The sequence below is a fragment of the Schistocerca gregaria genome, chromosome 2 (genome assembly GCF_023897955.1).
Source record: "Schistocerca gregaria isolate iqSchGreg1 chromosome 2, iqSchGreg1.2, whole genome shotgun sequence".
Classification (NCBI taxonomy): domain Eukaryota; kingdom Metazoa; phylum Arthropoda; class Insecta; order Orthoptera; family Acrididae; genus Schistocerca; species Schistocerca gregaria.
The window spans coordinates 625568491-625593369 of NC_064921.1; the positions used below are offsets into that span (position 1 = coordinate 625568491).

A 24879-nucleotide genomic window follows, 5' to 3' on the forward strand; every position below is an offset into this window, starting at 1 on the left:
TAGATGGCATTGAAATTTTGCCTGAATGTCTACAGGCTATCTATTATTGAACATTTTTCTGGTATTCAGAATCATTTACAGTAATTTTCTAATATTCTGTTTACTGTTTAGATTACGTTACTATAAAACTACATCCATGATTTCAAGAAGTTTTATTTTAGTCACCCTGAAAAACTTACTAAGCACAATAACTTTCAGAAATAGTAAACTTTCAAAGAAGCTGACTGAAATGCATGAAAACTTGTTACTGGAAGCAGCTTGTGATGTGGCCCCTCTCCCTCAGTAAACTGACACAATTGTGAACATAGTATAGAGGCATTTGTACCCCTCTGTCTTAAGAGACACTACAAAAGAAGGGCAATGGTTAGACCAAAAATCTGGAAATTAGTCTTATGTAAGACATTTAATGTATTCTTAACAAAATGATAAAAGTTGTCCACCTTTCCTTTATAAATGCTGATGTGAAAGGAAGATAAAAAGAGAAAAACAGTTCTCCCTTATCCAGTTACTATGATAACTGAAATAATAAGTACTGAATAGTAAATTACCACTGTTTAGAAGTAAAGTGATGTGACCTGTAAAAGGAATGGGTTTGTGCAACCAATGGAAACAGGATTTATGTACTAAAGTACATAAATCCTCGGTAGTGTGTTTACATTCTGCCGCATGCACTGCAGCTATAGTGGTTATATAGCTAAGTACTGACAAACTTATTTGTGCTCTGTAATTGAGTTATTAAATATAATAGTTTTCAGCAGTGCCGCGTGCTGTTTGTGGTGAAATAATGACTTAGTAAACATTTGTAATCGTTTGCTTGCTGTTTTTTTTATAGTTTTCTGTGCATTGAAGTCCTTTAGTAAATTTCGTGCTTTAGTTTCCAACTGACATTTCTTTTTGTTTCTAGTGAAATATTTCAGTAAGATTTTCATTCAGTGTTTTAACTTCGCTTAGTGTTCCAGTGGCCACTTGAATTTTTTGGTTTTAGCTAATAATTTAGTGAAGTCTTGTTGGTATTGGTATTAGCTGTGGTGTAGTAGTATTAATATGAGTAGTTGCTTTCTTAGTAGGCTGAGAATTTTGAGACCATTATCATTAGTTCTTAAATAGTTCTACTGGTGTAAATGAACTTTGGTAAGTTTTCTTCAGTAACGGTAAAATTTTACCATGAGTGAGAAGTGTGGGCTCTGTTGTAGGTTTGTGAATAGTGGGTTATGGTGTGGGATTTGCTCAAAGTATTTTTATGGGGGAGAATCCAGTGGGGAAGCCAGTGGTCATTTTAGTGAGATCTTCTCCTGGTAACGCAAAATCTGTAGTAGAAATAAGTTGATAGAGGAGCAGGAGCATAAGATCTGTGCCCTTTGGGTGCAGTTACAGTGTGCAAAGTAGGAACTAGATAGGTTATGGAGGGTGAAGGGTGGTGGGGAATGGGAACTGGCAGTTGGCAAGAAGGCAGCTAGGAAGAAGGGGTATTCAAACAGTTTTACATTGTGTACATGGAACAGATACGACCAACTGTCAGAGTTGAATGGAGAGAAGCCTCATATAGCTGTAGATGTAGAGAACATGCAGCAGTCCTCAGCAGTTTGGAGGCCTAGGTTAGTTGAAAAGTCTAGCAAAAAGAAGAAGGTTCTGCTGCTAGGTAGTTCCCATAGTAGAGGTGTGGGCCAGCAGTTGCAGGGAGTGTTGGGAAGTGAGTGAGATCATCAGCATTGTGAAGCTTAGTGCAGGGTCAGCTCAGGTGACTGATAGCATAGGGGAGTTATGTAAGACTTTTATGAAGGAGGATCAAGTAGTGATAGTGGGGGGAGTAGGGAACAGTCTTGATAGGGACGGGGAATATGATGCAGGTGGTGACCTGGTTAAGATAGGTGCTCAGACTGGTGGCACTAATGTACATTTTGTGCAACTGTTTCAGCGTCATGATATGCCTCACCTTAATGCGGCTGTTAGGTGCATTAACATGGAGCTGGGGAGGGTGCTGATGGCAGAAGGCATGGGTCACATCTCAGTGGTGACAGTTGGGTCTGTCAGTAGAATGGAAAATTGTACTGAAATGCAGGAGGATCTGCAGCGAATTGACGCATGGTGCACGGAATGGCAATTGAATCTCAATGTAGCGAAGTGTAATGTGATGCGAATACATAGAAAGATAGGTCCCTTATCATTTAGCTACAAAATAGCAGGTCAGCGACTGGAAGCAGTTAATTCCATAAATTATCTGGGAGTACGCATTAGGAGTGATTTAAAATGGAATGATCATATAAAGTTGATCGTCGGTAAAGCAGATGCCAGACTGAGATTCATTGGAAGAATCCTAAGGAAATGCAATCCGACAACAAAGGAAGTAGGTTACAGTACGCTTGTTCGCCCAATGCTTGAATACTGCTCAGCAGTGTGGGATCCGCACCAGGTAGGGTTGATAGAAGAGATAGAGAAGATCCAACGGAGAGCAGCGCGCTTCGTTACAGGATCATTTAGTAATTGCGAAAGCGTTACGGAGATGATAGATAAACTCCAGTGGAAGACTCTGCAGGAGAGACGCTCAGTAGCTCGGTACGGGCTTTTGTTGAAGTTTCGAGAACATACCTTCACCGAAGAGTCAAGCAGTATATTGCTCCCTCCTACGTATATCTCGCGAAGAGACCATGAGGATAAAATCAGAGAGATTAGAGCCCACACAGAAGCATACCGACAATCCTTCTTTCCACGTACAATACGAGACTGGAATAGAAGGGAGAACCGATAGAGGTACTCAGGGTACCCTCCGCCACACACCGTCAGGTGGCTTGCGGAGTACGGATGTAGATGTAGATGTAGAACAGGTTTTACTAGGCATGGCCTGCACCTCAATAGGTATGGGAAGATGAGGCTGGCTAAGCTTATAGGTGAAAGGGTAGTGGTTGGTGGTGGTGGTGGCAATACACTCATGGAAAAATTCCTGTTGTAATTGGTGTTAGAGCTGCACTATTTTTAGATTGAAGTCAGCCGACAGGTATACCTGCTTAAAGGAAGTCCCTCTAACTAACCGCTCACCTTCCAAGGACATAATGTTTCCAAGTAAAGAAGGAATTAGCATATTTTATCAAAATGTAAGAGGTATTAGAGATAAAGTTAGTGAACTGCTTATAGATGTTGACTCTGAAATAATTTGACAATTCAGAGGCTTCCTTTACCAGGCTACAGACTAGCTGGCTGTTTCTCAAGGAATTCGTTGGGGGGGGGGGGGGGGGGGGGGGGGGCTATGTATGTAAAAAACAGTATTCCATTTGAGTCCATAGATGTATCATGACACTGCACTGAATAGATATTTTAATGTCGTGCAGCAGTAGTTGAATTCAGTGAAACTTAACTTCTCATAGTATGCAAAGATCAGCACATTCCTTAAACTGGGGCAGTATCATGAAGAGGCAAAGTTAGTTCTCTTTGCTGATGATAAGTATAGTATAGTAATCACACCTGACAAACAAGAATTAACTGATGAAATTGTCAATAATGTCTTTCAGAAAATTGCTAAGTGGTTCCTTGTAAACGGACTCTCACTGAATTTTGATATTACACAGTACATACAGTTCCGTACAGTGAATGGTATGACGTGATTAATAAATATAGACCTTCATCAGAAGCATATAGCTAAGGTAGAATATTCAAAATTTTTAGGTATGTCCATTGATGAGAGATTAAATTGGAAGAAACACATTGATGATCTGCTGAAACATTTGAGTTCAGCTAATTACACTATAAGGGTCATTGCAAATTTTGGTGATAAACATCTTAGTAAATTAGCTTACTATGTCTATTTTCCCTCATTGATTGCATATGGCATCATATTTTGGGGTAATTCATCACTGAGGAATAAAGTATTTATTGCATAAAAGTGTGTAATCAGAATAATAGCTGGAGTCCACACAAGATCATCCTGCAGACATTTATTTAAGGATGTAGGGATATTCACAGTAGCTTCTCAGTATATATACTCTCTTAAGAAATTTGTTATTAAGAACCAAACCCAATTCAAAAGTAATAGCAGTGTGCATAACTACAATAACTAGGAGAAAGGATGATCTTCACTATTCAAGATTAAATCTATTTTTGGGACAGAAAGGGGTGAATTATACTGCCACTAAAGTCTTTGGTCACTTACCAAATAGTATCAAAAGTCTTATCAATAACCAACAAGTATTTAAGAAGAAATTAAAAGAATTTCTGAATGACAACTCCTTCTACTCCATAGAGGAATTTTTAGATATAAATTAAGAAAAAAAGAAAAAACAAAAAAAAGAACAAAAAAATAAAAAATAAGAAAGTTATTATATTAACTGACTTGTGTTGTTAAATTAACTTAATTATGTTGTTAAATTAACTTAATCATGTTGTTAAATTAACTTAATTGTATCGTATTCATGATCCATGTAACTAGTATTAAATTAATAACAATAATAATTGTTGTGGTTTATAGGTCGCCTAACTCCAACTTCAGAGCATTTTTGCTCAAGCTAGAGAGGTTTCTTGATTCGCTTTGTGGGAAGTACCAGAAACTAATTATATGTGGTGAATTCAATATGAATTTTGTATATGATGGTAGAAGAAAAAGGATGTTGGTAGATCTCCTAAATTCATATGATCTGATGCAGACTGTGTTTTTTTCCAACTAGGGTGCAGGCGAATGGTAGCACAGCCATAGACAATATTTTTATTCATTCTTCATTACTAGATGGGCATTCTGTTAGTAAAAGTGTGAATGGCCTTTCAGATCATGATGCACAAATTTTAACACTAAAAGACTTTTGTACTCAAACCAATGTCATATTTAATTACAAACTATGTAGGAAAGTTAATCCAACAGGAATAGAGCGTTTTTTAAACCTTGTCAAGGAACAAGACTGGGAAGATGTTTATAGTGCTGATAACATAGATGATGAATACAATACTCTCCTTAACACATTTATCATGCTCTTTGAGAGTTGCTTTCCATTAGAACATTCTAAACAGAGTACTAACAGTAATGGAGCATCCCGGTTGACTGACTACTGTGATAAGGATATCTTGTAGAACAAAGCAGGAATTATATCAAAATGCTAGTAGTAGTCACAATCATGCTACAGTAGCTCATTACAAACAGTATTGTAAGGTACTTAAAAATGTTGTTAGGAAGGCAAAGAGTATGCAAATAGAATAGGTAATTCACAGGATGAAATTAATACCATATGGTCAGTTGTGAAAGAAGTGTCTGGACAGAAGCACAAGGTCGACAATATAAAGTCAGTTCGCAGTAAAAATATTTCTGTTACTGATAAATCAGATATATTTACAGTATTTAATAATCGTTTTCTGAGCATTGCTCGTGAATTAAATAAAACTTTAGTTCCTACAGGAAATCATATAACTTTCTTGGCAAATGCCTTTCCGAGATTGATGTCTGAAATACCCCTCTGTGATACAGACAAGATGGAGATTGAGTCAATAATCAAGTCACTGAAGTCTAAGAACTCTCATGGTTATGATGGAGTGTGTAGCAGAATATTAAAGTACTGCGCTGCACATGTTAGCCCTGTATTTAGCCATATTTCTAATTTTTCCTTTAGGAATATTCAGTCTCCTGAGCGATTAAAGTACTCAATAGTAAAGCCATTTTATAAAAATGGAGAAAGGTATAATGTAGATAATTTTAAACCTCTCTTTAAGCCATCAATGTTTGCAAAAGTTATTGAAAAGGCTGTGTATGTAAGGATAATTGATCATTATGTATCACACGATTTGCTATCAAATGTACAGTTCAGCTTTAGAAGTCACTTAACAACTGAAAATGCTATATTCTCTTTTCTCTGTGAGCTACTGGATGGACTAAACAAAAGGTTTTAAACACTTGGCATATTTATTGATTTAACTAAGGCATTTGATTTGGTTGCTCACAAAATATTGCTCCAGAAGTTGGACCGTTACGGAAAACAGGGAGTAGCACACAATTGGATAACCTCTTACTTTAGCAACAGGCAGCAAAAGGTCATTATTCACAATGTTGATAACGGCTGTGATGTGGAGTCTGACTGGGGTACTGTCAAGTGGAAGGTGCCTCAGGGATCAGTGTTGGGGCTACTTTTGGTCCTTATTTGTATAAATGATATGCTCTCTAGTATTACGGGTAACTCTAAAATATTTCTGTTTGCAGATAACTCTAGCTTAGTAATAAAAGATGTTGTGTGCAACATTGGTTCAGTTTCAAATAGTGCAGTACATGACCTCAGTTTATGGCTTGTAGAAAATAAACTAATGCTAAATCACGGTAAGACTCAGTTTTTAGAGTTTCTAACACACAATTCAACAAAACCTGACATTTTAATTTCACAGAATTGGCATATGATTAATGAAACTGAAAAGTTCAAATTTCTAGGTGTTCAGATAGATAGTAAGCTGTTGTGAAAAGCCCACATTCAGGATCTTGTTCAAAGACTTAATGCTGCCATTTTTACTATTCAAACGGCATCAGGACTGAGTGATCATTTGACACGAAAATTAGTCTACTTTGCTTAATTTCATTCACTTATGTCATATGGTATTATATTTTGGGGTAACTCTTCCCATTCTAATAGGATATTTTTGCTCAGAAATGGGTGGTTCGGGCAATAAGTGGTGTGAGTTCATGAACCTCTTGTCAACCTCTATTCACAAGTCTGGATATTTTGACATTGGCCTCTCAGTATGCATACCCCTTATTGTCATTTCTTGTTACCAATATTAGTTTATTCCCAAGAATAAGCAGCTTTCACTCGGTTAATACTCAACAGAAATCAAACCTTCATTTGGATTGGACTTCCTTAACTCTTGTGCAAAATGGTGAGCAGTATACTGCTGCATCCATTTTCAATAAGCTGCCACTCAAATTCAAAAATCTTAGCAGTAATCCACATACTTCCAAATTGAAACTGAAGAGTTTCCTCATGGGTCACTCCTTATATTTTGTTGAGGAGTTTCTTGAAAAATTAAGCTGATTCTTTTTGTAATGATGATAGTGTTTACTTAAACTTATGGACTGACTTTTTCAGGTTCATGAACATTTATTTTTATCTGTTATTAATTTCATGTTGTAATTTCATGTTTCATGACCTTGGAGATTTGCTTCTCAATTTGGTGCTACAGAACTTGACATGTAAATAAATAAATTGTTACAAGTCTTTTTTGGCTGCAGCCTGGCTGCATAAAGAAAAAATTGTGTTTTAGGCCAACAGTGCACACATCTGCAATCCCAATGCCAGTATATGCAGGTGGTCTGCTAGACCCATACAATTTTTGTTGCTCTTAATTTGCATTGTGATTTATGTTGTAGAGGGAAGTATTGGTAAATGAAATAGTATCATTACCAATCAGTTTAATATAGCTAACAGAAAAATTTATGATATCTCTGCTTGTGTCAGTATATGTGTGGATGGATGAGTGTGTGTGTGTGTGTGTGTGTGTGTGTGTGTGTGTGTGTGTGTGTGTGTGTGTGTGTGAGTGTGCAAGTGTATACCCGTCCTTTATTCCCCCCTAAGGTAAGTCTTTCCGCTATGGGATTGGAATGACTCTTTACCCTCTCCCTTAAAACCCACATCCTTTCGTCTTTCCCTCTCCTTCCTTCTTTCTGGATGAAGCAACCGTTGGTTGCGAAAGCTTCAAATTTTGTCTGTGTGTTTGTGTGTTTTTTATTGTGTGTGTCTACCAGCGCTTTCCCATTTGGTAAGTCATGGAATCTTTGTTTCTAATAGAAAAAATTTATATTTTGATCAAAAGCATTTCCACAATGTGGAGACACATAAAAATGAGCTGCTATCAAAATATGCACATATTCAATGTGGGATTGTGTAATTACGGTCTTTGCACATGGTAGAAGAATGTTCAAGGTAAATTTATTTCTTGCAGTTCTTATGAACATATCTGGTTTTCATTTTTTTGCTTTTTCTCTCCACACTCCATCCTTGTGAGCTTGCAGTTGACTCCCCTTCAGAAATTTTCACACCAAGAAGCTCTCCATTGCTCTCAGTTACTTTTTTTGGCAAAGTTTTTGAGTTGTCCTTTATTGAAGATGGCCTTGCAGATTTGCCTGTTGCTCTGAATATCTTTTTATTTTATCCCCTTCTTTTATATCACACTGACTTTACAATTCCATTTCAGGACGTGAATTCACATTGTTGTTGACAAGATTAGAAATATGTCTACTTCCATCAAAGGCGTGCCCACTGCTCCTTAATATTCAGTGGTGTTCACAATATCCCAAAGAGCTTACAAAGCAAAACAGTTCACAAACTATCTTGAAAGAAGAAAAATCATCACCAAGTTATATCATTATTTTGTAAATTAGTCCAGATACAGATTTAATCATTATCATCAGATTGTGAAATAAATAATAGGAATATTAAGTATGCCAGAAATTTCACAATTTCAAATATTTTTAAAAGAAGAGTAATTTCAACTGTTTTTACAGAGTACTAACAAAGTAGATTCTTTGTACATATTTTAGCCTAAAACACATCATATACAAAATCATATAAAGTTCATTCAGTTAGATAGCTGACATAATGTTCACCCATACAAGAACTGGTAGTGGAAATCATATATATAGAGGAGGGTGACACATTACAACTTACTCAGCCTATCATGCCAAGGTTTTACAACATAATAATATCTGGTTTCATCAAGTCCACATCTTTTCATCAATACTTCCATTATGATGTGTTATAAACAGGAAAACACTGCTCCATTTTGTTCAAGCAAACAAAAGACTATGAGCTTTTTTCTAAGTTTTTAGTGTTAGCAAATCCCTAGGGGATATGTTTCTTATTCTTCCTTGGAGTACCAACAATTGTTTTATTCTGTGTCATTAGAGGTTTTGCGAGCTCACAACATGTAAAACAACGGTTCAAGTTATATTACACCCTATGTCCATGACAGATCAACGAAGTCTTTGAATGAACAATTTCAGTTGGCCTGTTTTAAAGTGCCTTCAGGATGTTGCTTAGCACACACTCCCATTTTGAATGTGTAAAACATTCTGGCATCCACTGTTGGAAAAGTCTTTATTCAATACTCCTTGGTCTAATTTCACATATCACACACTCAGATACTTGAGAAGCCTTCTGAAATTTTTCAACAATTAGGTAGAAAACTTGTTGAATATGAAGTACTGAAGGAGAGAACAAAATCTGTGTATGCCCATGGTAAAGGTGAAATGTTTCAACTCCTATGTCATCCATTGATTACATATCTTGCAGACATAGTTGACGGGCACACATTACACCTGCATAGTACAATAATCCCAATAAAGCCTTCAGTTCGTCCTCATTAGTTTCTTGAACATCCCTCTCTAGAAAAGCTTCCCTGTATACTTTGTACAGATAGCTACATTCAGCTAACAAGAACCAGGAGAATTCGTTAATCAGAAATCAGTTCCTAGCATCATAGAAGTTTTGTAGCACTTTTTGCAGCAATTTTGACATCCTATAAAAGAGATATGATGTAATGGGAACGCATGTGTGACCTCTTTGGCAGAGCTTGTGACTTCCACACTGTAACACTTCACTATCTGCACCATAACCACTGTTCCTCTTTCATCACCCGGTGTATCTTGTTCAGTGTTGGAATCATTTTCAAACCCTGGTTTCTGGATTTCTTCAAAATCAAATTCTCCACATTTGGAATTATCAGTTTCATTTCAGCCTTCGCTTCTTTGATCAGCAGCATAATTCTCTACTGTTCTGCTTCATAAGAACATGCAATGATGCATTTAAAACACTTACAAGATACTAAATTAAGGTACTAAATAAGAAAGGGTCAGTTCTAACACTAAATGAAGCCAATACATGCAAGCAAGGAAATAATGATAAACTGACACCAGTGCATGCAGCTCATCCTTGATAAGCTAGAACTGTTTGTCATGAGCTAGTTGGGAGTGCAGTTGTTAAAGTATCAGGCACACCATACCATCCAACTATTATTATGTTCATTGAAAGGTACTGAGAAGATACCTTCTTGGAAGCAATCATCAGACACTGTATTAATGTGAAGATATTGTCCTTGGTCTCTCAGACAATGTGCTTCTACTTATAGGTGAACAGTACATTTTCAGTGATTCACTAATGTGTTGCATATAATAATAATCATGTGCAAATGAGAGTAGTGTGTGGGCAAAGAAACTGTGCTACCATTTGACATAAATCATTCTTTATTTATTTGCTTTTGAATCATCTAGTTAGTGTTTTTCTTTTATTTGCTAATGTATGCGTGTGTGTGTGGTATTAATAGCAATTTGACTTTCTATGTCAGGAAATATTTTTAAATGCATGATTGAATTACCAATTATTGCAATTAAAAGCCAACAAATCTTAGTAATTTTTATTAATTTATATTTCTTTGTAGGAATTATTGTGTGAATTATTGTTACTATCATTAAATGTTATCTCTGTTTGGAAAGAATTATGCATCATTTATGTTTCATTTGTGTACACGCACCAGGTACGCAATCATATTACCATTGCAGTTCTAGACTTTGTCATTCAGATGCATATTATTTCTTTTAAAATATACCTTTCTAATTTTATTGCTTACTTCAACATTACCATTCCAGGTATCAGCACCAAAAGCTCCACGTTTTAAAGCAACAACTCCTGCAGAGGAAATTAAAGCTGGTGAGTAATTTGCTGATAGATATCTTTAGTCTAATTTCAAACATTTTTGTTTATTTTACCTTCACTGGTAACACTGGACCATGTTTGCCTGCTGCATTATGTGATCCTTCTCATTCAGCCACCATGTTTTTTTCCTATTTGGGGAGGTTTTATAAAAAATGAGTGCACTTCATGTTAACAGTCAGCTAGTAAGGCAATACCTGCAAAATTGCACTTGTTATGTAAGGGGATAGATGGCATCTTAGAAAAATTATTCGAAATCTCATAAAAATTGAGGGCAAGATTTTTGTTTTTTCATTGTTCAATGGTGAGGTGGAGAGAAGAGTGCCGATATACTTGGACTGTTCATCCATTAATCCATTTCCAGAGAAGAGAGGTTTTTGCTCTGCCATTATAGCAAGTAACAGTCATAGTGTATCCAAATGGGAAGCTGTTCTCTACCATGACTTATTGCTCAATTTCCATTTATTATACCACATGTTTTTGTAATTTATAATATGGAATATTTTTGTGTGTGATTTAGATAATGTGGTGTATTTCAAAGAATTAAATATTATTATCGGTAATATTGTAGGCAGTTTCCCAGCCTTGGTTACATCTCTTGTTGAGAGTATCATCTTGATCTGTGTTAAGTGTTACCATTCCTACATCTTTCCTGATTAACATACAGCAGTTTTGAAAGCTGAGGTAGTCTTTTGTTCTTTCATGTATAACTGTTAACAGAATTGGAAATGTGCTTCCTTGTAATTTTATTGTACCTAGCATTTCATACATTACCTGAAAATATCTGTTACATACACTGGAATGAACCACAGTTTCATTTTATTTATTTGAGATGTATTCCCCTAGTTATCATTCAAAATATTAGTTAGAATCCTTCCTCCAGTTAATTTAGTCTCTGACACATTCTAGACTCTATGTAATTTTATCTTATGCTGATCTTGCCCCTGTCTGTTTAAAATATGGTTAAACTCTAACTTAAAACAGATGATTCATGGAAAAGCTCCCAAATTGTGACACTTGTCTTAGAGATACATATATGGAAAGATGCAGTAGTAGTATGAGCATCTGTCATCGAAGTTACCCATACACATCATTCCCCCTAATGTGAGACAATATCATATCTGATTTAAATTTTGAGATGTGTACATTGTTAGTTTGCCACTAATATGCTTGTTCATGAAGAGAAAGTATGCCAGTTAATTCAATGAAATATATTAAAAAGAAGGACAGATTTTATTTCATATTAGCGTACTGGACTGCAGATATTATTTACCTTGTAATGTAAATACATTTTACATTGTTTGTAGTACATGAAATCTTCCATCTTGGACTACTTTAACTTATTTGATGTATTATTAATATTTTCCAGGGGTGCAACTTCGCAAAACTGGGCTGAGGGAATCAGAGGATCAGAGAGAGGTGCAAACTCCTTTATTTTTATTTATTGATTCACCCTTAAAATTAAAATTTTCAGTATGGTAAATTCATTATATAAACAGTTAAAATCTTGGATGCTTGTCTGGTATTTGTATGAAGCATATAGTACCATGATATGTGGAAAACTAAAACTGTTCTCATCAATAATGATTAGCTTAAAATTTTCCATCATTTGCTTCCAAAATAATATATTCAGGGATGGCATAGATGAAAACATCAAGAAAACTAATAAATTATGAGTCTGAATTGATAGCTGGTACTTACCTAAAGTAGAAAAAATATAAAGTGCTGCAAATAGACAAGTTACCTACATATCAATATTAACATTTCCGTCATAAGGGAAGTGATGTGTTTGTTGTGCAACATTATAAAGGAAGAGCAAATCACCCAGACCATAGGACAAGTGAGACTCATCTGCAGTGTTGCTGAGGGGAGTCAGAGATTAAGTCAGAGATGTATGAAAGAGTGGGTTAGACGTGGCACTGTATAAGAAGCTTGAGTAGTATGTGGACAGAGTGGAAGTGACAGATTTTCAGAGGTGAATGAAATTCATACTAAAAAAGTACTTCCACATGTATGTGGATTTGGGCTACAGTGGAAAACCCTTAAGCAAGAACGAATGCCAGAAGTGTAGACTGCTTTAAAGGAACAATTATATTGTGGGGGAAAATCTGAACTGAAGACTAAAGGGCAGATACAAGATAAAATAGAGGTAGGAGAAGATGATTTAAGCCAACTCATATGGAGGAGAGCTAAAACACAAGACATGCAGGGACAGACAGCATAAAGCCATTTGCCCTTTAGATGGTCTCAGACACAATAGAATGGGATTCAGAAGCATCTCTCTGCAAGTGGATGTAGGAAGGATTCAGATGTTCTGTCTCCCATGCCTTCAGCTTTTTAACCAAATGAATGCTCTGCTAAGCGGTGTCTAAGAGCAGTCTCTGTAGTGTCTTTGAGCTAATGACTCTGAATATTAGGCACATCTAGCTGCCTGCAGTGACTGGGTACTGCATTCAAAATCACAGCTATAGAAAATGATTAATTTCTTATAGTCCACAGTGCAACTGTCAAAGGGAGTTGTAAAAACCTTCTCCCTTTCAAAAAGATTCATGGTACAAGAATGAAGGAATCTTACGAGTGTGTTATAGACTAAGAAATAACAGATTTTAGTCTGTGTTTTAGTTTGCTTTGCATATAAGATATAAAAATACAAAAAATTGTGTATTTGAAGTTAACCTGGGTTTATTAGTGTGGTTTCCCAGATCTGGGGACTTATAACTTTCCACATTGTTTGCTGACCTCTAGATACATGTTTCATATCTATTTTACTTTTTTACTGAATTCAATCATTTCTCTTGACTTCATTATGACAGGGTCTCTGATGACTGCAACTTCTAATATTCCATACTTCTCTTCTTCTCTTATTTCCTTTTTCTCTATTTCTCTTTATCTTAAATTCATGCCATCATCATTTCTCAATGTACAGTATCTATTTCCTCATTAACTAGTATTCTCATCTGCTGCTTTTTAAGTTTAGCAATTATCTAATGCTTTTTCTTAGCATTACCCATCAAAATTCATGACTCAAACAATCAATCACCTCTTACTTTTTCATTAATACTTATCAACAAAACAATCACACCCTTCAACTACTCTCCTCCTATTATGCATCATTAATTCCTTCCTGTTTCCAGTCATTATTCTTACACAACAACAAAATACCCAAAAAAAATTTGTTATTGCTGTTCAAATTACAAAGCTCAAACCAAATTTAGCTGTTGAAATATTGCCAAACTACTATACCAGTATTCCTTTTTACAGTATTCCCAAATTTACTACATAAAGTTGTCCATAATCTTTTAGCTTATTCTTGTTGTCTTTATATATCACTAATTTCTCTGTCATAATGAATTATATCTCAGCTGGGGAATGTACTCATATCCAGTTATATCCATATGACTCTTACTCATTGTAATTCAATAGGTGAAGAGTTGTTTTGACAGATACAGAGATTAATAGAAAGGAGGAAGCAGTGCTAAAAACTAAAGAAAGAAACAGCACTGCAGCACCTTGGGGCCCTATGCATGCTATTGGACGTATTTCCTAAAGAGTAGTGAACCTCTGAGTATTACTTTGTCACAACCAATCACTTCTCACTGTTGGGTCCTATGTACTACTCTCAATACTCACACACCTCAGCACATCCACTTTCATTGTTTATGTCACTATAACCTTACATAATTTCAAATACTATTAGTTCTTCAGACCAAATTTCTTCTTTGACCTTGGGTAAATTAAATGGAATGCAATCAAGTGTGGTATACTCATCAACTCAAATGGACATTTTTAAAAATCAAAATATTTTGTTATCTCATTATTTATCTCTCAGGACAACCATCTGTATCTTCTCATAATGTCTTCTCTTTCTCTCCTCCAATTTCCTTTCCATTAAGTTCCTCAATCTTTTTTCTTGTCACCACAACTAATCATTGTTTTCATTGGATCATCTAAGCAAAGCTCCATCATATACATTGTAGTATTTTCACAGTTATTATTACCATTTGGCTTATCTAAGTCTCTCTTTAGCATCTGCCTATCACTTCATAGTTCTGACACCTTCTCGTGTACTTACAAATTCCTTGTAATTCCTTCTTTCCCTGAACCCCTTCCATACAAAGTAGTTAATGTGATTCTCATCTACATCTTGTCCTACCTCACCATTTTCTCCCAGTTGTGGATTGGATATGTATGTGCTACTTTGTTCTGCGTACCCTTGACATACTTGATTTCAAATTTGAATTGTTGCATAAATACAGTCCACCTAGTCAACTGTGAATCCATTGGTCTAAATTTCTTGAAAAATATAAGGGCTTATTCATAAGTGAAAATGATGGTTTTGTTTCCCCACAGATAACTTCTCGACTTTTTGAATTGCCAAATTATTGCCAAAGCTGCATACTGCATCATACTGTAATTTCTCTCACATATTGTAAATGATCTGCATTCAAAGGCAATTGTCCTATTAACATCCTTCTCATTGCTGCCAAAATTTTGAAACAATTCTGCACTGATACCATACCCACTAGAACCAGTCACTAGAAAGAAGGTTGACTAAGATCTGGATGGTGTAAAATTCTGTCCTCTTGCAAGGTCTCTTAAAGATGATTAAAAGCTTCCTGAAACTCGTCTCTTCAAACAAATGCTATTATAGGACTTAACAACTTATTCAAAGATGGGTTATTGAACACTTGCTCAGATACAAAATTTCTTTAAAAATTACACAAACCCAGGAAAGACTTTAATTGCATCTGATTCTTCAGAGATGGGCATTCTTTAATTGATTTTATCTTTTCAGGCTCAACTCTAATGCCAGTGGTGGATAAGTTTCTCTCTAAGAATTTAATCTCCTTTCTTACAAATTCACATCTTAAAGCCTAAGCATCATACCCCTTTTCTCATTCAAGTAGTTACAATGCTCTTCCTAAGATTTAATGGTAACAAACAGGTCATCTACATACATAGTCTTGGTGTAGTGCTCGTATGAACACTGATGCTCTAACATTCATCCTGAAGGGAATAATAGTATGTTGGTAATCCTTTCCATTCACCAAATGGGCAGTGTACATTCTACACTCCTCTGCAAGTGATACTGGCTAGTAATCCTCATCATATCCATGGGTGATCAGTCTCTCTACTACTGTATTCAACATTAATGCATCGATGACCACCATCACACTATCATTCTTTTTACCCCAATGATCAGTGGGCTATAGTATTCCTCTTACTCCTCTCTTTAGCACCTCATTCCACCATCCTCACAATTTCTGTGTACACTGCTTTCCCAGGGCTAACTGTATAGTTTTTTTTTTTTTTTTTTCAAGTGGTTTCACATCCAATTTACACTCAAAGTTCTTAATTTTGCCTGATTTATCAGAAAATGTATCTCTATTCACCCATAAATCATCACTCAATCTCTTTTTCTGTTGCTTACTCAATTCTTCCACCTTTTTTCCAATTAGTTCTTCAATTCTTCCATTATTTCTCTCCCATCTCCACTCCCAACATAGTTGACATTCAGCTTTTCATCCACAATGTCAACAACTGTTGGCATCACTTTTATTTTTAGTTTTCCACTAAATTGTTATTATTGAAACTGACTTTTGCTTCTGATTCTTCACTACCAAAAACTGTCTCCACAATTAATTTCTGCTCCGCAATCCATTAACCACTTCATCCATAAAATAATATCCACTCTCAGACTAGGTACCACAAAATATTGTGGTTTAGACGTATGTCTCCAAGTTCAAATCCCAAAATAATGTGACACTTAACAGCTTTACTCAGTTTACCAATAGCACCCACTATTTTCAGTCCCAATAATGGCGCAGCCATTACTTTGTTATAATCCTTTATACAACTGTAACATCCTCCAGCAACTGCGCTAATGTCACTACAATTGTCTAAAAGAGCTTTTTCGTCCCTACCAAGGACTTTTATTCTTATAAATGGCTATTCAGCTTTAATATAATCAGTCTCCATCTTGTCATGTAATAAATCTCTCTCAATATTGCCGTGTTCCCAATCTCTACAAACTAATTTCAAATTTCCTTCTTCTCCTGATTCTTTGTGAGTTGTGAATTCCTCCACTGTACAGGTTGCCATTTACAAAAACATTAACATTCTCCAGCACATCTGCATTTATATCACTGTTCGTAGGATTTGTAGAAGTCCCCATCTAACAATTTTGCAAATCTGCCCTTTCCCTCCTTGATTATTTTCATGCAGGCTACTATGTAGCAAATGCATCCCTTTGTGTCCTTTCTTCAGCTTTTTCTTCTTCTTTACTTCTTTCTCTTCATCACAACAACTTTCATGACTACCCCTTCCTCATTACCAATACTTTCAGTTTGTATCACTGTATCTTACATCCTCTATTCTTCTTACACTTCTTAATATTCTTTAATTCCTTCATACATGTGAGAAAATATTTCCACACATGAACCCGTTGATCTACATGACATCTACAATTAATTTCAGGCAATATTTCTTGACACCAGTTTCTGACTTTCCAATAACCATGGCTAGTATTACCCATATTATATAACACTAAACTTTTTACCACACCATGGCAAATTGTCACATTGGTATGGCTCGTACATTTGACAGGCCCCAGCATGGAACCTCACTGTCATGGGGACCATTTCCCATCTGAAACTTTCCTCTGCTATTATGACCTCTTCTGCTACCCCTAGAACTTGTTTAAACTCTTCCTCCTCTATCACTCACGTTTACTTGGTTCTCCCTGTTAGTCTGTTCTTGGGTCTTTTGCTACCATGCCAAGCCTCTGTTTTCATGAAACAAACAATTTGTTTGCCATCTATCTGTATCCCTCACTTTATTTAATAGGTCTATAATATTATTATTATTCCCTATTAATCCATAGCTTTTATTAGAAAATAAGTTCCCCATTAGTATCTCTGTAGTATTTCTATTAGTTGAAGTACTAACCAGATGTTTCATTTTATCGATCCATCTCTCACAATATTCTTGTATACTCTCCCTGTTTCTCCTATTGTACCACTGAACTTTCATATAAGTTTCTACAAAATTATTTTCAAACCTGCCAGATTTTATGGTTTATACATAAACTTTACAGAAATTGGACGGTATCATTTTATGACTTCATGGACAAAAATTTGAAATGTTAACATTCGATAATCACCCCACTTCCATACAACTGGTCTTTTGCATGGGTTGAAGGCAGGTCTATGATAGATGATAACTCATTCATTGATATGACTGGTACTTTTAACTATGTGGTGTTTGTGTCATCATTGGAATTGAATTTAAAGCTGGGATAACAGTTCTTCCATGTGAATCTTACATGTCAACAGGCTCTGCTCTGCAAATTCTTTGTTTCACTCCATTTCCTTGTTGTGATTTAACCCATATTCTTTGACTATGCATGGGCTAATTAAATTCATTTCGAGTGCATGTGTGTTTTTTACCATGTGCATATACTTTGTTCATGAGGTTAGTCTCTTGTTCATTTAATGATTTAAGACTTTGTGTGCTTTGACATGTTTCAGTGAAGTGTTTGACTGCCTTGAGTGTTTATGTTATGATTTTATGTGACATTCAGCAATCCAGGTTCATTTCAATGTTTCAGTACATATTGAGACATTTGTTCTCAGACATTTAATATGCTATATTCCTATTGTGGGATCCATGAATAAATCCAACAAGAAATGGTACTTTGAGACAGTTAAAGAATCATATTCTATTTATTTTCTGTGCATACTAAAATCAAGAAAGGGAAGAAAATTTGCGTTTTGTGTAATAAGTGGGTGTGACATTAATATTTCACATGATGTGAATTACGGTAAACATGTAAGTTATGTTAAATTGAAGGAAGATAAGAAGAAAATCAACACCTTATTTGCCAAGTCTGGAAATGTTGATAGTGATGTAATTAAGGCTGAGTGTCTGCTTACTTCCTTTATGGTGCCTTACATGCAGCTAATCATGCTGATGCTCTATTTAAGATTATGTTTCCCACATCAGAAGCTGCAAATAAATATAGGTGTAGCTGCATGAAAACAACATGTATTGTAAGTAAAATGGCAAAAAAAATGCATCATCTGAAATAGTTAAGTGCGTTCATGATGGACCATTTTCTTTGACAATGGATGGAAGCAGTGTACAATTGCCAAGTTATATTCTGATGTTGTTACATTATATGACATTCTGTGGAAAAAGTAGTGAGCAGTGTACTATCCATACCAGCACTAAATCAGAACTCGACAGTGAGAAAGATAGGTAATCTGATGTTATCACAGCTGAATTCTCATAACATACTACTTGAAAACTGTGTGGCTTTCTGCTCTGACAATGCTCCTATTTTGAGAGGACACAAGCATGGGGTTTCAGCAGTTCTGCAGGATGTTCAACCATGTATTGCAATCACAGGTGGCATTTGCCACCTGATTAATCTAGGAGCTGAAAAAGGTGCTGGAAGAGTACCACTTAAAGTGGATGAGATCCTTGGAGATATATTTTATTTCTTAGAGAAGAATGTCAGAAAAAACACCTCCAGAAATTTCAGAAATTGCACAGTAAAGAGGCAAAGAAAATAATGTACTAAATACATGTATGTACTATGTCATTATCTTCAGCCAGATATTTGGGTAGGACCAGTGGGATCTGTTTCCCCCTTTCTTCAAGAAGGAAGTAATATTATGTATCCAAAACATTTCAACAAACTTGACATCTTTCAGAATATCTAGAGTTGAGCAAAATTGATCCAATGAGTATCAAAAAATGACTTCTAGATTTTGCTACTACACATGCCTGTAAAAGACTAGCACAGTCTTCCAAATGTGACACATCCATCCTAAAAAGTATGACTTAGCTACAACACTTGAGGAAAAATTGTTTATGATCCTGTCCTTAAACTTGGAAAAGACCTTTTGTGCTTTCCTTCATGTGACTATTCCTGTGTTTGACAAATTGAATGATGCTCTTCAGACTTCTTCCCCACCAGTTCAATTTTTATTAGAACTTTTAATAGGTTGGCTTTAGAGTCAAAATATCATGTGATTTGCAGTGTCTATTATATTATTTCTTGCCCAAGTTATGTTAAACAAGTTTTATTGTGTAAAGTGTTTTCCAGTTATCACATATCTGCTTAATTTATCAAAGAAGTCCTGTTATGCTCCAAAACAATATTCACCCCAACTGATGCTGTTTAACATGAATTTTTTCTTGATCGTATGTTCATCTATAAATCATTGGCCTATGATGTGGTTGCATTGAAGTATCCTGTCTAAAGCATGGATTATTGTATTTTGTAGTCCAGAAGTGTTATTATTTTTGTCAAGCAGGGGTATGTTGAAAATCATTAGATTTTTGTTGCACATGAGTTTTACCAATAAACATTTCCAAAACTTGGCAGATATGCATTTTGTTTCTCTTTTCATCAGTACTCTTCTAAAAGAACCAACACAAATTCTTCAAAAGTTTCATATTTGCCAGGCACACCTCCTCCCAATCCAAACTTCCTCTTTTTACACAATTTATCTTTCTCTATCCACTCTATAGTAAACGGACTTCTCAGACGACTTATAAGAGACACAGAATGTACATTCCCTTTAAGATAAACTGCTATATTATTACTACTACTATCTCGCATGTACTGCAGAAGCCGAGGTTGCATCACTTCTACTTTGTACCATTTTCATTAAGCTCCCTACCCTCTTCTCAACCATAGAAGTGGTCCTTTTAACTTCTTCCACTTTCAGCTTAATCTTTTGGCTATGTTGCTAAAACTCTTTTGCAATATTCCGTTACTTTGGGCTTTCTTTGTTCACACTTTTCAACTTGACTTTGACATTTTGATCCGAGAATTTTACCCTTTCCTTTATGGTGCTCTCAAATTTCTTTTGTTTTTAATTTAATTTAATTTCCAGTTCCTCAAATGTCTCATTAGCATCATCTTTGAATTTATCAAAATCTTTATCTCCAACCTGAACTCAGACATCTACTTCTCTAAACCATCTTCCAACTCTCGTTTAATGTCTTTCAAGCTTTCTTTGAATTTTGGACCTAGCTCCATTTTTGAATCTATTCTATTTACCCCTCAGTTCTTTCTGCCCTTCATTTTTCTCCATTGATCTGCTAACAGCTTTTATCTGTTCACTCATATCTTTCTTCAGTTCCTTCTTCCCATCTTCTGTTTTCTTCTGTGATCTGCCCACTCAGTTCTTTTTTCAGTTCTTTCTGCCCATCTTTAATTTTTGCTAATAGTAATTCAAAGATACTTTCTACTCCTCCCTTCCCAGTTAGTTCTCTTTTGACACCATGTTTTAATTTAATGGTTAATTGTTTTTCTGCATTTTCCATAACATGCCCTGTGTCTTTCTCTATCATATTTTCAGTCCCCATATCTGGAAACTAACTCCCCTTTAATCCCCTTTAATCATCATTTTGTATCCTCAATGAAAACAACGTGAAACAAAACAAGTCTCCTCTACCAAATTTCAAATTTTGATCTTAAGATTAATATATATTTATTTATGTTTATTTATTTTATTATCCATCTTTAGGAATTAAAAATGCAATTGATGTCATCATTTGTGTACATATACTGTTTACATAACTAATAGTAATGGTGTAATATATTGGAGATCATTATTGTCTAATAATATACAAAAATTTGTCCTTGATGCTGCACAAGGTATTTGCATTATATTTACATGTATAAGTTTCATCTAAGTGAAACTATATTAGTACCGGTACTTAAGATCATCTTTAGTGCACATTATAAACTCTTCTATTGTATATAAAGCTTTTTAAGTGGCATATGTTAAATGGGTGTGGAAAAAGGCATAGTATGCGTTGAGCAATAAACTACCACTAAGGCATGACCTTAGTTTACCTAACAAATACACTCCTGGAAATGGAAAAAGAACACATTGACACCGGTCTGTCAGACACACTATACTTGCTCCGGACACTGCGAGAGGGCTGTACAAGGAATGATCACACACACGGCACAGTGGACACACCAGGAACCGTGGTGTTGGCCGTCGAATGGCGCTAGCTGCGCAGCATTTGTGCACCGCCGCCGTCAGTGTCAGCCAGTTTGCCGTGGCATACGGAGCTCCATCGCAGTCTTTAACACTGGTAGCATGCCGCGACAGCGCGGACGTGAACCGTATGTGCAGTTGACGGACTTTGCGCATAGTGTGCATGCGGGAGGCCGGGTGGACGTACCGCCGAATTGCTCAACACGTGGGGCGTGAGGTCTCCACAGTACATCGATGTTGTCGCCAGTGTTCGACGGAAGGTGATCATGCCCGTCTTCCTGGGACCAGACCGCAGCGACGCACGGATGCACGCCAAGACCGTAGGGTCCTACGCAGTGCCGTAGGGGACCGCACCGCCACTTCCCAGCAAATTAGGGACACTGTTGCTCCTGGGGTATCGGCGAGGACCATTCGCAACCGTCTCCATGAAGCTGGGCTACGGTCCCGCACACCGTTAGGCCGTCTTCTGCTCACGCCCCAACATCGTGCAGCCCGCCTCCAGTGGTGTCGCGACAGGCATGAATGGAGGGACGAATGGAGACGTGTCGTCTTCAGCGATGAGAGCGGCTTCTGCCTTGGTGCCAATGATGGTCGTATGCGTGTTTGGCGCCGTGCAGGTGAGCGCCACAATCAGGACTGCATACGACCGAGGCACACAGGGCCAACACCCGGCATCATGGTGTGGGGAGCGATCTCCTACACTGGCCGTACACCTCTGGTGATCATCGAGGGGACACTGAATAGTGCACGGTACATCCAAACCGTCATCGAACCCATCGTTCTACCATTCCTAGACCGGCAAGGGAACTTGCTGTTCCAACAGGACAATGCATGTCTGCGTGTATCCCGTGCCACCCAACATGCTCTAGAAGGTGTAAGTCAACTACCCTGGCCAGCAAGATCTCCGGATCTGTTCCCCATTGAGCATGTTTGGGACTGGATGAAGCGTCGTCTCACGCGGTCTGCACGTCCAGCACGAACGCTGGTCCAACTGAGGCGCCAGGTGGTAATGGCATGGCAAGCCGTTCCACAGGACTACATCCATCATCTCTACGATTGTCTCCATGGGAGAATATCAGCCTGCATTGCTGCGAATGGTGGATACACACTGTACTAGTGCCGACATTGTGCATGCTCTGTTGCCTGTGTCTATGTGCCTGTGGTTCTGTCAGTGTGATCATGTGATGTATCTGACCCCAGGAATGTGTCAATAAAGTTTCCTCTTCCTGGGACAATGAATTCACGGTGTTCTTATTTCAATTTCCAGGAGTGTATGTCACACATGCTAACTTAGTACAAATATAATCGGTATGACTCTTCCACGTTAATCTTCAGTCAGGATGGATCCCAAGCAGTTTAGCTGAGATACAATCAAACTTATCACTGTTAACACACAAGCTAAAGATAATATTTAGAGTTTTATCATGATTTATATGCATGTCATAGAGTTGGAAGCACTTGATGGCTGCTCTGAGATGAGCCTCACTTTCGTCGTTTAATTTTCCAAATCTTTCCCTGCTGTAACAAAAGTTGTATCATCTGCAAAGAGTGTGGATTTACATAACATGGTGCTGGGCAAGTCATTTACATATATTATAAAAAGTAAAGGTCCAAACACAGTGCCTTGTGGTACACCCTGCACGATATCCAAGACATTTGACCTCATATTGTTAAAATGCCCAATTTGTTTTCTGTCGGTCAGATAAGATCTGATCAGAGATAGTTCTGAGACTCTAATACCATAGCAGTGCAGTTTTTCTAGTAGTATGCTGTGACTGAAAGAGTCAAATGCCTTGTTGAAGTCCACAAGAGTGGCATTAACTAATAATACTGATTCCTCAAGACAGCATTAAAATAATATTGTCATGTCATTACATAGTCAGCTTATGTAGAGGAAATGGTTCACAGGTGTGTACTTCGTTAGATTATAAATTTTTATTTATATGACATTTTGTTAGTATTAACCTAACTGAGATTATGTCTGATTGTTTCACCCCTGAAGAATTCATTTTACTTCCATGTTATGTAGATGCAGGGAATATCTTTAAGCTTATTCACTAAACTGAGTGAATCACATACAGTTCCATTACTGTTCCCATAAACAGTGTAAGATTAGACACTACATCTGTTCAGTTATCTCTGTAATGAGCAACAATCAAGTTTTTACTCATGAAAGTGTGTTAACATGACAGTAAGTAAGATATAAACATAGCCTGCCTGGTTTGACAGATCAGTTTGCCCTTGCTGCAAAGCTCAAACCAATAGTGAATGCACAGCTTTAATTCCATTGGCTGGTGCCCAGAAACTAATGGTGGATACTGTGACTTATGCATGTATGCCAACTTACTTTGAAAATAACACTTCACGTGCATTTGTAACACTTTCCGTCAAAAGGCATGCAAAACATATGACTTCAGCAGCATTAATTTACAAGGAAGAGTTAGTTTAAGGAAAAGAAACATACTAATAACTAATGGTGGGTCAAGAAAGCTACATTGAAAGTTAATAATTCACTTCAAGACATTTTATTTATGTTGCAAAAGCTAAGAAAAGGAAAAGGAAGCAAATGGTTTTATGAAGAAACAAACAATTTACAGTAACAACTGCTAAATTCTCTTGGTCTTTAACTGAACAGCACACAGCAATGCAGCTTATCTGTGTGTTGTTGGAGAAGCGTAGCATGTTGAGATGATGGTGACAGCTTGTGATACTACAGATAAAGTTATCATTACAACTCTGTTATAGTAGTTCCACAACGAATTATGCTGGTAAAGTGTCTTGTTGGTTATGCTGCAAAGTCGTGTAGAGTGGCTTGCAACAGGCCACTGGTTTAACAGATATCATGGTTGGGATGATCCACAAGTTTAGCATGTACACACTTCTCACTCATTACACCCATTGAGTTGCTATTTCAGTACTTTGTACACTGTTCATGATAACTTCTGACTGCAAGATAACTGGTCATCATGTTTGCATGACTATTTTGATCATGAATACACAATCAGTAAAACCATTCTTACATCTTATCGACAATTGTAATCATGTTCATGGTGACAGTTACAGCTTTGAACACAGGGCTGTTCATTAAGAAGACAAATACAATACACAGTTTTATGAAATATTGGCTCTCACAATGTTATACAATTTAAAAACAGTTTATGCATAAATATAATGCCTGCTCACATAAACATTGT

General features: G+C 36.6%; 1 protein-coding gene across 1 annotated transcript in view; it reads left to right on the plus strand.

Annotated features, from left to right (window-relative positions):
- The window catches only part of LOC126335903 (uncharacterized), a 388142-nt gene that overhangs the window by 42518 nt on the left and 320745 nt on the right, over window positions 1-24879 (plus strand). Inside the window, exons 5-6 of the mRNA XM_049999375.1 lie at window positions 10595-10655; window positions 12028-12077. Of these exons, the coding sequence (XP_049855332.1) occupies window positions 10595-10655; window positions 12028-12077 (111 nt within the window). The remainder of the gene's footprint in view (window positions 1-10594; window positions 10656-12027; window positions 12078-24879) is intronic.